We start from the raw sequence: 12,923 nt of genomic DNA, 5'->3' as shown, positions 1-12,923 counted from the left end.
TAAAATCGCAGAGAAATACTTTTATTTATACATTTATTTGTTCTGAATATGTCATCTAAAACTTGGATTAATAACAGCAAATGATGGCAGGTATACAGGTGATAAATAACCAATAAATAACAAGCACACCGTTATACGATTCCACAAATGGCTTGGCTTCACAACAGTAATTTCACAATCATTTCAATTACAACACAAGGCAGTTTATTAAATCATTAATATGGTAATTTAGTCCTTTCTGAATAGTGATGTGGGAATATTAAACTAAACAGAGAAAAGATGAGTGAGAAATCATATTAGATATAGGTCAATAAAAACAGAAATATATGTTTAGTCCATGTCTGATTTGTGTGTGCGCTGGTGGGTTTTTAGATGAGACGCTTGTGTGAAAGTCTTCTCACACACTTTACACTGGAATGGCCTCTCGCCTGTGTGGGTGACATAATGTCTCTGGAGTTTGGAAGGAGTCTTGAAATCCTTGAAACAAATTGCACACCGATATGTGCTTGACTGAGTAACCTCAATTTGATTTCTTGAGGCACATTTATGGAGCTGAAGATCGCTTTCTGTTTCAAAAGATGTGATGCATTTATCACACTGAAATGACATGTGAATTGGTTCACGCCAGTAATGATCAAGCCTCTCATTTTGGATAACATTATGACTGTCTGCATCTGCTATGACTTGATTGGTTTGAAATTCCATTTGCATAGAATGCATGTGACCCCCCATTTCCTGTTGCAATGAATTATGACCTGTCATCTCATTGTTTAGGGCATGTCTGTGAACAATAAGATGAGTAGCAAGTTCAGATGGGGACAAGAAATTACTGTGACACTCAGTGCACCAATAGTCCTCGCTTTGTCTACTCCCAGATTCCATATTATCATTTGGTAGGCTTATGTCTTGTATTGCCACAAAGCTTGGTTCTCTTGCCTCTGAAGAATGACCTAAACCCTCATCAGTGACTGAGCAGTGATCAGAACTGTCTTTGTAGGACTGTGGCATGTCTCTCAGTTTATTTCCGTGAGAAGAGGAAAGAGCTTCATGGTCAGGGTCCCTAAATGTGCTGTTATCCTGGACATCACTACATGTTTTAATCTCATGTGTTCGTCGTTCATGACTTCTCAAGTGGCAAGGCTGTCTGAAAGTTTTAGTGCATAAACTGCATTTGAATGGTCTTATCCCAGTGTGTATGAGAAAGTGTCTAGATAGTTTCGATGGCGTGTCAAAGCCCTTCTGACAAATCGTGCACAGGTGTGCTTTTCTTTTAGCACAGGTCACCTTGTTTGGTATGGACTGTTTAGAAGTGCTGTTCATGTTGTTGTCCTGTTGTGCCTTTGGTTGATTACTACAGGTATCCTCAAAATTGTCCTGGAATGGTCTCCATTCATTCACACCATTTGAATGGAATGTCTCTGCTTTCATAGAACTCGTTACAGGAACTTGAACACAGACTTTAGGGTACTGAAGTTGTTGCGGCCTTCTTACTTTCATTCTATTTCCCTGTCGAGAGGCAGGTCTAATGGGTCTCCACTTGTGAGTTCCCTCGTGGACTTTCAGGTGTGTGGCCTGTCTGAACGTTTTTCCACATGCCAGGCATTGGAATGGTCTCAAGCCAGTGTGTACAAGGTTATGTCTTTGTAGTTTAGAGGCAGATGGGAAATATTTGAAACATAGCAAACACTGGTGTTTCGTATGGCTTGTACTCCCCACAGAGATGGCGTCAGCACCTTTCAAAGCCAATTCTGGACCTGCACTCAGGAAAGGGGCATCACTAACTTTTCCTGTTGAAGGCATTGCTTGATTTTTCAATTGCAAGTGGCCACTTTGATTCAGTGTTGTTTCTGGTGGCATTTGGAGAGGGAGCTGAGGCTTGGATAGGGAGGATGTTGAATGCTGAAACCAATGCATTTTCCTATTGCTTTCATTGTGTCCACAAGCAAAAGTACTGCCTTGACCTGACTGTTTCTCTGTAGAGAACTTGAGGTGAACGTTCCTATCAGAATTGTGCTTTTCAGGAAGCTTTTCCTGAAATTGGACACCCACTGGAGACTCTCGGTGTTCAGTAATTTGAAGTGATGGAGGTCTAGAACGTGGAGCATATCTTTGCTTTCCATTTTTGGACCACAGATGAGTGTGGGAGTGGATCCTCAAATGTGTTGGCTGGCGAAATCGCTTCCCACACGTGTGGCACCCAAAGGGTCTTTGACCAGTATGGGTCAACATATGCCTCTGCAGTTTGGATGGAGAAGGGAAACATTTAAGGCATGTAAGACACTGATGGTTCAGTTGCTGATTCTTTGCTTTCTGGCTGATCTTACATTGGCTGCTGGTTTGACCAAATACCAGCGTCTTCAGGTGAGATTTTGCAGTTGATTCAGGTTCCTGCAGAGTGGAAACTGGAAAGTCTTTATCATCTTTCACATTCAGCTTCCAGTGCTCTGGTTTAACAATAATATTGAGTTCAAGAGCTTTCGATTCATTAGGCTCTGGAGAAGTCATACCTTTGTCTGAATTTTGGTAAGCATGTTCAGTCTTCGACACAGACATGGCACCCCTTGGATCATCCACCTGACTTGTGTTCTGAGATTCATCTTGGTTCTTATGACTGACTTGGTGCCTCTTTAAATGGGTCGAAAGACGGAAGGTTCTGCCGCAGACACGGCACTGAAAGGGTCTTACTTCTTTATGCATCATGTAATGCTGCCTGTGTCTAATTGAACTGCTGAATGTTTTTGAGCAAATGCTACACTCAAATTGACTGGTACCACTAGCATTCGGCTCTACTTTGACAGGAAGCGAAGACTTTTCTAACTTGTCCAGGTGTTGCGGGGCACCGACGCTTATTTCACACTGTAGTTCCATATCTACATTTGTGTTCCTAGCATCTATTCGCTTTTCTTTTTGTTTGGTACACACATTTTGGAGATTTGATTTATTATGCGAGGCATATAGGTGGGTTTTCAGGTGTGACACCTGCCTGAATGTTTTCCCGCAGTCCTCACAGGAAAAAGGCTTCTGGCCAGTGTGAGTAAGAAAATGACGCTTTAGTTTGGATGGAGAACAGAATGTCTTTGAGCAGGTTGGACATTCGTGGTTCACCCTCATTCTACCCCTGAAAGAGCTTTGCTGAGACCCAAGAATGGGGATGGTCTTAGAAAATCCAGTAGGCCTGCGTTCATGTATTTGAGAGTGCATTTTCAAATGGGCCCTTAGTCTGAAGGCCTTCCCACAAATGTTACACTCAAAAGGTTTTGGCTGACTGTGAACTGGTAAGTGCCTCTGAAGATGGTGAGGGGAACTAAAACACATCAGGCACACTGTACATGTGTAGACATCATCTGTGTGCCATGCACTGTTCTCCATTCCATCAGAGACAATCATGTTATCATGCAGCAAATCTGTGAAGAAATGGCCTCCTGGCTGGGTGTTTTGTTGGCTACTAAATAAACCATTATCAGCAGGTGAGATAAGTTCAACTTGCGGTTTGATCTCTGAGGCTGTAGTGTACAGCTCTGGTGGTGTCCTCTCCATGGTCCCATCTCTTTGAAAATATGCTGCAGGCAACAGTGGGGTATCTGTAATTAAATCATGTCCAGATTTCTCAAGAGATGGATCAGGGTTTATAGGTACTGGTATAGTATGTTGCAAACTGTCTGTGGGTGGACTCCAATTGTTGTTGTAATTCGCTGTGTGGGTCTCAGAGTGCTTCTTTAAATGTACAGATTGTCTAAAGGCTTTGCCACAAACCAAACAGGTAAATGGCTTTTGGCCTGTGTGTATGAGATAGTGTCTCTGGAGTTTAGAGGCACTCGGGAAACCTTTACAACAAACGCTGCACTGATGCATTGTCGTCTTCTTCGTTCCTGTGATGTTCGACAAATGCTTGATGATTCTCCTTCATTGAGCAATCTAGGAAAACAGATCAAATATGATGTGGGTAAATACACATAGAAAAAGTGTAATGTATAATTAATTGAATCAAAAACAACGGCATTCTTCAACCTAGCATGAGCCACAAAAAAATATTGCAAATACATTCATGGCTCTTTTAGCGCGATTTCGTAATAAAATATTCCACCTGATCAATAAAACCCCCTTACAGTAAGTAACATAAAATCGGCCTGTTATTACGGGATAGCTAGCTAACGTTACATTCATAGCTATATATACATCAAACTCCTATGTAACATAAAATAGGCCTAACTTGCAGTCAACACATATTAGGACTGAGTTAGCTAGCTAACGTAACATTCAAGCTAGAATGGCAAACTGAAAAGGATAGCGCTACTAGCTAGCTAAGCTAGCTAACCTTACATAATGTTTAATTTGCCAGTTTCACCAGGATAAATGTTTAAAATAGTCACCATGCACGAGTCCAGTTGATGGTAATTCTCAAGAATAGGAAATACAAGTAAAATTGATGCTAGTGCGGTACAAAAACGACGAAAAATGTCGATTACGTGAAAACAATGTTCAAAATAAACAACAACTGTGTCCGTCTCTCAATAACGCTCGGATGGAATCAGTATTACTTATTTAAGGTTCCCACACTGCTGTTCTGACGTCTACCGTAGTGGCAGTATCTATCTGAGTTTTATCCTAGGCGCTAGTAAAATAAATACATACATAAATAAACTTTGCGGAATTCCTTTCCCAGTTTGTGGTGTATTGTAGTCAGTGAAGTGCACAGCAAATTGTTTATATTAGTTTTGAATACCTAAAAACGTTTTCAAAATTAAAAGTGTTACTCCATGTGTAACTCTGTGTTGTCTGTTCACACTGCTATACTTTATCTTGGCCAGGTCGCAGTTGCAAATGAGAACTTGTTCTCAACTAGCCTACCTGGTTAAATAAAGGTGAAATACAAAATAAAAAATAGATGATGTGATTATGTATTTCATGTATATGTGCTAATATAGTAGCCCAATTACTTACAGCCTAGAAAGTCATTTTTGTATAAAAGGATAACCAAATGTGCAGGAACAGCTTCCAAACTCTTCCGGTATTTTCATTCACAGACCCAGTTAGTGGGGACATTCAGACACATCCATCAAATCCATTTGTTTGGACATGGATTCACATTTGAAAACCCAAGAAACACTCTTTGAAGATGTTATTTGTAATATGATTATGGTTGGCTTAGCACGCCAATTGTGACACGAACTCTAATTATACAGCCTCATCTCTGGGCTTAATTTTAGTGCAAATTTAAGATTCTATCCACAATCCAAATCTCCTCCGAACTCATTGAACTAACCTGTACATCAGGACATAATCAGCCATATGCGTTAGAGCTGCAATCTGACCTTGTTAATTTACAAAAAAAGCCCTGGTTTGTTTAAAACTTGTACTCAATGCAGGAAAGACTAAATACGTGATGTTCTCTTGTTCACACAAGAATATTTAAGATTAATTACATATTTATTCATTGGATGGTTCCCCCATTGATCGGATTCCCACCGACAAATATCTGGGCATTTGGATTGACAAAGACATATGGATGAGCTTGTTGAAGCGCTAAAATTTCAAGTGGCTTGTTTAAAAAAATATATAACTTGCCTCTCCCTAAGTAGCAGGAAGCAGATTGTACAGTCACATTTATTTAACTAGGCAAGTCAGTTTCAGAACAAATTCTTATTTTACAATGACAGCATACCCTGGCCAAACCCTTCCCTAACCCGGATGACACTGGGCCAATTGTGAGCTGCCCTATGGGACTCCCAATCACGGCCGGTTGTGATACAGTCCAGGATCGAACCAGGGTCTGGTGTGACGCCTCTAGCACTGAGATGCAGTGCCATCCTGGAGCCCAAATGTCCCAAATACAAGAAGTGTAGACCTTACTGTGAAACGCTTACTTACAAGCCCTAACCAACAATGCAGTTCAAGAAATAGAGTTCAGAAAATATTTACAAAATAAACTAAAGTAACTTTTTTTTAAATTAAGTAACACAATAAAATCACAATAACGAGGCTATACGTCGGTGGTACCGGTACCGAGTCCATGTGCAGGGGTACAGGTTAATCGAGATAATTTGTACATTCGGTAGGGTTAAAGTGTCTATGCATAGATAATAAACAGCGAGTAGCAGCATTGGTAAAAACAAAAGGTGGGTGGGAGGGGGGGTCAATGTAAATAATCTGGGTTGCCGTTTGATTACCAAAGGTGGGTGGGAGGGGGGGTCAATGTAAATAATCTGGGTTGCCGTTTGATGAATTGTTCAGCTGTTTTATGGCTTGGGTGTAGGAACTGTTAGGAACCTTTTGGACCTAGACTTGGCGCTCCGGTACCGCTTGCCGTGCGGTAGCAGAGAGAACAGTGTTTTTTATATTTTTTTAATTTAACTAGGCATGTCAGTTAAATTAAGAACAAATTCTTATTTACATTGACGGCTTACCCCAGCCAAACTCAGGCGACGCTGGGCCAATTGTGCGCCAGCCTATATGACTCCCAATCACGGCCGAATGTGATACTGTCTGGATTTGAAACAGGGACTGTAGTGATGCCTCTTGCACTGAGATGCAGTGCCTTAGACCGCTACGTCACTCTGGAGCCACTCAGGTGACTGGGGTCTTTGACAATTGCCCTGCCAGTTCTTGAATATGGCGACACCATTTATCGGAATGCAGCAGCCATTACTCTTAAACCTTTGTATGTTGTCTATCATAGCGCCCTATCTCTGGTGATAGTTTTAATATGCATCACTGCATCCAGTATCAAAAGGTTGGCTGGTTCTTATTAAAGTCCCGTTGGTCACGTTGTTACTTATTTACCTTTGTTACAAATCTCTACTGGACAAGCTTCCAACATACCTCACTTCGTTGTTTAAGTATAAAGACATGAGTTACTAAACACGTTGACAGCCCTATTATTAGCCAGATACTTATTATTTTGCACAAAACCCCCAAGTTAGACAGGCCTACTGGGCTAAAAATGGACCAGTCTGTCCCTGCCTCAGCCTCAACTTAGATGTCCTATATCCTGTAGTGTAATTAAAGATTAACAAATTAACCTAATGGCTTTCTAGCGCTGGAGCTTTCTAGAAGCTTACTGTTTACTGCCTGCACTCAGTCACCCTCGGATTAGATGTTTGACTAAATACTTTAAGAGATGCAAAAATACACAAAAGAATGGACAAACAAACTTTTAATGGAATTAACAAGGCCTCCAGTGAGCTCTACCAGAGCTGCTATTTGGCTGCAATTCATACAATCAGCCATAAGAGGGCTGCATACACCACACAATAACCTGCTTCATCATGAAGCCTTATAAAGCATTGTCTATAAATCAGATTGTTGCCATGGTTACTCCATGATATCAGTCTTAAATAAGTCACTGTAAAAAAATATGCAATAGTCTCTACAAGCGAAGTGGAAGTGGAGATAGGGTAACCACAGGAAAGTGTTGCTTACTCAACTTTTTATGATACCGGTAGGTTCTGTTGCTTGTATTCAAATCAAATCAAAGTTTATTTGTCACTTGCACCAAATACAACAGGTGTAGGTAGACCTTACAGTGAAATGCTTACTTACAGGCTCTAACCAATAGTGCAAAAAAGGTATTAGGTGAACAATAGGTAAGTAAAGAAATAATACAACAGTAAAAAGTCAGGCTATCTACAGTAGTGAGGCTATAAAATTAGCGAGGCTACATACAGACACCAGTTAGTCATGCTGATTGAGGTAGTATGTGCATGTATATATGGTTAAAGTGACTATGCATATATGATGAACAGAGAGTAGCAGTAGCTTAAAAGAGGGGTGGTGGGTGGTGGGTGGTGGGTGACGGGACACAATGCAGATAGCCCGGTTAGCCCAATGTGCTGGAGCATTGGTTTCCATCTCCTGACGCATTACACGTGACGCACAATCTCTAAACAATAGCCGAATGTAACCGAATGTTGTCGACCAAAGTGCACTCCCTTGCAATCAGATGGAAGTGCTTGTGAAATTTTCCAGCTGATTGCATTGGACAAAGTTTGGTCTGTGCTTCGGTTAAACTCGGCCATTGTTAACATACGCAAGTTGCTTGCGTTGGCATTGAAAATACAACCAGTGTACTGAAGGTCGGGTTAATAAACAATTATCTGTGGATACATATAAGAACAAAATCAGCAGACAACAGCTAAAGTACGTTCAACGTTTATTCAACAGTCTGACTTGTGATGGGACTGTTCACAAAAAGTGAGCCTACATGTTAAAAACCAGAGAGAAGTATTCCATTCTCGGAGTCGTAGAGGCTACATAAAGGAATACATGGAAGCACCAACATGTCAGTGATACATGTCTGATATGATGGTTGCTGGTATTCACAGTTGTAAAAAATAAAATAAAACCTTTTTTTGAAGAAACACAAATAAGAACACTTTCAAAAAGATTCAAAACATGACAATCGTATCAGCCCCCATGGATTTTAAACTAGAGGCCACAGTGTCGGAAGCCCCAGAGACATCCTAACACAGTCTCCCCCACTGTATAAAACTGCCAGGGGGAAGGAAAACTGCGAAGCCAGCCTGGGTAGCCTGAAGGAGCTAGCACACAGTCAAAGTCCATGTGCCTGGCCACAATGACAAGGGCCGCAGGGTGGTACACTGCACACAAAGGACAATGTTAGCCACAACAACTACTAGTTTGTGTGGGCTGGCTGCAGGTTTCTTGAGTAGAGGATGTTTTTTTTTACATAAAAAAATAAAATGTCACCATGTCTTTATACATTTTTCTGAAGATACAATGGTAATAACTTTGAGCAGTTAACTTCGACAAACACCACAGTCTGTAGATAAGGTTGCAAAATTCCAGGAACTTTCACTAAATTCCCTGGTTTTCCCAAAATCCCAGTTGGGCGTAGTCCGGATCAGGAGGGAATGAGCAGGAAATCCAGATTTGTCCAACCAGGATTTATGGAAAACCAGGGAATTTAAACAGGTCAACATACACAAGGCTGCGGGGCCAGACGGATTACCGGGATGTGTGCTCCGGGCATGTGCTGACCAACTGGCAGGTGTCTTCACTGACATTTTCAATATGTCCCTGATTGAGTCTGTAATACCAACATGCTTCAAGTAGACAACCATAGTCCCTGTGCCCAAGAACACAAAGGCAACCAGCCTAAATGACTACAGACCCGTAGCACTCACGTCCTTAGCCATGAAGTGCTTTGAAAGGCTGGTAATGGCTCACATCAACACCATTATCCCAGAAACCCTAGACCCACTCCAATTTGCATACCGCCCAAACAGATCCACAGATGATGCTATCTCTATTGCACTCCACACTGCCCTTTCCCACCTGGACAAAAGGAACACCAATGTGAGAATGCTGTTCATTGACTACAGCTCAGCGTTCAACACCATAGTACCCTCAAAGCTCATCACCAAGCTAAGGACCCTGGGACTAAACACCTCCCTCTGCAACTGGATACTGGACTTCCTGACAGGCCGCCCCCATGTGGTGAGGGTAGGTAGCAACACATCTGCCACGCTGATCCTCAACACTGGCGCTCCCCAGGGGTGCGTGCTCAGTCCCCTCCTGTACTCCCTGTTCACCCACGACTGCATGGCCAGGCACAACTCCAACACCATAATTAAGTTTGCTGACGACACAACAGTGTCACCGTAAACAACGAGACAGCCTCTATGGAGGAGGTCAGAGACCTGGCCGGGTGGTGCAAGAATAACAACGTATCCCTCAAAGTAACCAAGACTGTGATTGTGGACAACAGGAAAAGGAACACCGAGCACGTCCCCATTCTCAACAACGGGCCTGTAGTGGAGCAGGTTGAGAGCTACAAATGCCTTGGTGTCCACATCAACAACAAACTAGATTGGTCCAAACACACCAAGACAGTTGTGAAGCGGGCACGACAAAGCCTATTGCCCCTCAAGAAACGAAAAAGATGTGGCATTGGTCCTGAGATCCTCGAAAGGTTCTACAGCTGCAACATCGAGAGCATCCTGACCGTTTGCATCACTGCCTGGTACGGCAATTGCTCGGCCTCCGACCGCAAGGCACTTCAGAGGGTAGTGCGTACGGCCCAGTACATCCCTGGGGCAAAGCTGGACCTCTACACCTGGCAGTGTCAGAGGAAGGCCCTAAAAATGGTCAAAAACCCCAGCCACCCCAGTCATAGACTATTCTCTCTACTACCGCATGGCAAGCGGTACCGGAGTGCCAAGTCTAGGACAAAAAGGCTTCCCAACAGTTTTTACCCCCAAGCCATAAGACTCCTGAACAGGTAATCAAATGGTTACCCGGACTATTTGCATTGTGTGACACCCCCCCCCCCCCCCAACCCCTCTTTTACGCTGCTGCTACTCTCTGTATATCTTATATGCATAGTCACTTTAACTATACATTCATGTACATACTACCTAAATTGGCCCGACCAACCAATGCTAACCGGGCTATCTGCATTGTGTCCCACCACCCGCCAACCCCTCTTTTTACGCGTCTGCTACTCTCTGTTCATCATATATGCATAGTGACTTTAACCATATCTACATGTACATACTACCTCAATAAGCCTGACTAACAGGTGTCTGTATATAGCCTTGCTACTCTTTTTTCAAATGTCTTTTTACTGTTGTTTTATTTCTTTACTTACCTACACACACACACACACATACCTTTTTTTCCCGCACCATTGGTTAGAGCCTGTAAGTAAGCATTTCACTGTAAGGTCTACACCTGTTGTATTCGGCACACGTGACAAATAAACTTTGATTTGACTTGATTTGAATGTATTGAAAGTTCCTGGAGATTTGCAGCCTGAACTGAACCTACAGATGTGTACATCCATGTCCAGGGAAGTGACAACATGTCTGATGTCTCTGCTTGTCTGTCTGCATGTCTGAGACATAATTGTTTTCTGCGGTGATCGACAAGTCTGTCTGTGTGTGGCACAAAGTCTGTCTGTGTGTGGCACCAAATGTTGTGGCTGGGGCATTCTGAAATGCTGACACCATCCCCCGTAGGCCTACCACATTCAGATTAAAGGGTGTATTAAAAAAAATATGTAGGATTGTACAGACCACAAGATTCCTACCTCGGGGTGCCTACCCAAAGATCTGCTTGGTATTTCAGTAAGGCAAAGGAATGCTTTGGACTCACAGTTAAAAAATAAACTGAGAAGAGTCAAAACTTCTAACATGTGTTCAGCCTTTTAGTAAGGATCTTATTACACATTTCTAAACTGAGTGCTGCTGTTATTCCACATTTGTGCCCTTGCATTTCCGTTAGGTAGGCTAAACCCACATGGTTAATCTTAACATGTAGAGTATTTTATTGGTGTGTTGTTTTGCTCAGCCTCATAGATAATTGCTTGTTTGTTTTTGGGACCTTCAGGATCTGTCGTTTGCTTCTATTGTCAAATGTTTGATAAGCGCAATGAAAACCACAGATAGATGGGTTGAGATCAATAGCCCACTCTGCTCCCTCCATCACAAGCACAACGGAGAGAATAGAGCTTGAGTAAAGATGCATTCCAATTGAGCTCTTCAATATGGTTCAAGATCTTTGAGAAAATAAATGTTCCTGGAGCAAAACCATGGCATGGTTTTCTTCACACGCCACACACACAAACACCAGATATAGACTTGTTGCCAGACCCATCAAACACACACACACTCTCTCTGTGTGGACACCTGCACTGCAGCTGTGTAGGCTAGGGAAACGACCTTCTCCTATTAACCAGACTGAGTTAGAATCGATGGGCAACGTAAAGAGGCTTCATCTTGTCAGGTGCTTGGTTCTGATTGCCTATTACACAATAATAACACGTTTCTGGCCCGCCAAGCATGAGGGAGAAAAACAAAACATAACACCCTAAAAACAAATCAATGTATAGCTTTTCTGTCACACAAAGCTTTTATTATGGGTGTTAGCGTGCTAAGCGTAACTCTATCGCTAACCGCAGGAGATCCATGGATATATAGTAGCTCTTAGCTCGCAGTCCGGGATACACTGACTGCTGGTCTTTAATGGGCCCTGGTGCTCTGGCATGTGGGCTGTACTGTCCTGTACTGAACAGTAGATTTGTCTCATAAAGGCGCTCTCTGTTTCAGAGTGACAGCTGCTGGAAGGCTTGGGTGGAGGATACAGTGGATTACTGGCCTGGTGTCTTGAGGAAGCCCCCATACTCATGTACACAATTATACACATATTTACAGAAATGTACTACATCAGCACATTCACACAACACACAATGATAAATAGTAAAGCCATCAACTAAAGGGTTGGTGTGCGTCCAGATGTAGTCTGTATGAACAGTCAAGTTCCTCTTCTTTTCTGCGTGGATCTAACTGATCCCAGGATGGACCTTCCTTCAGCATTGTTCTGGAGTTGTAGCTCCATGCAGTGGATGGGAGAGAGTAGTTTCTCTTTTCCAGATAGGTCTCTCTCTCTACAGACTGAGCCAGCAGGACAAGTGGATGGCCAGCAGAGTCAGGCAAGTCCAGGACAGGAACTAACTTTATTTTACTTTACTGACTTTATTGTCCCCATGGTGAAATGTTGTTGCAGTGTCATGTACACACTTAAGGTGGTGTTCAAATACAAAACAAAACAAAGTGACAATACAACTTTCTTAACAGTTGCATACCAATAAAAGGAGACTAGCCTGCTGGCCTTAATGGGTCGATAGGAACATTAGCCTGAGCTATTTAGGAGGGGTATCACACCTGGCAAAAATGATTGTCTAGTTCTGTTTTTCCTGCCGAGGGTATACCTGCAACCAGAATGAGTAGTTTAAGCCCGGATATAGGGGGTGGCTTGGGTCTAAGATTATTTTGTGAGCCTTGCGAAGGGCCCTGACTTTAAAAATCTTATCCAACCTGTCTGTGCTGTGGTGATAATCCTTCTCAGCATATTTCTCTGGCTGACAGTGGCATTGCCAAACCAACAAACAATACAAAAAGTAA

At 42.5% G+C, this 12,923-nt stretch overlaps 1 protein-coding gene across 1 annotated transcript; it reads right to left on the bottom strand.

The window, feature by feature from the left end:
- LOC109904181 (zinc finger protein 770-like) lies at positions 1-4,527 on the bottom strand. Its single transcript, XM_020501378.2, has 2 exons — positions 4,371-4,527; positions 1-3,915 (listed from the first exon to the last, which is right to left on the bottom strand). The coding sequence occupies exon 2, from the start codon at positions 3,850-3,852 to the stop codon at positions 331-333; it is 3,522 nt and encodes a 1,173-aa protein (XP_020356967.1). The 5' UTR covers positions 3,853-3,915; positions 4,371-4,527; the 3' UTR covers positions 1-330.
- Positions 4,528-12,923: the final 8,396 nt, after the last annotated feature.

This window comes from Oncorhynchus kisutch, linkage group LG14 (genome assembly GCF_002021735.2).
Source record: "Oncorhynchus kisutch isolate 150728-3 linkage group LG14, Okis_V2, whole genome shotgun sequence".
Taxonomy (NCBI): Eukaryota; Metazoa; Chordata; class Actinopteri; order Salmoniformes; family Salmonidae; genus Oncorhynchus; species Oncorhynchus kisutch.
The sequence above is the reverse complement of the archived record's forward strand: the minus strand, read 5'-3'. Positions and strand labels throughout refer to the sequence as shown.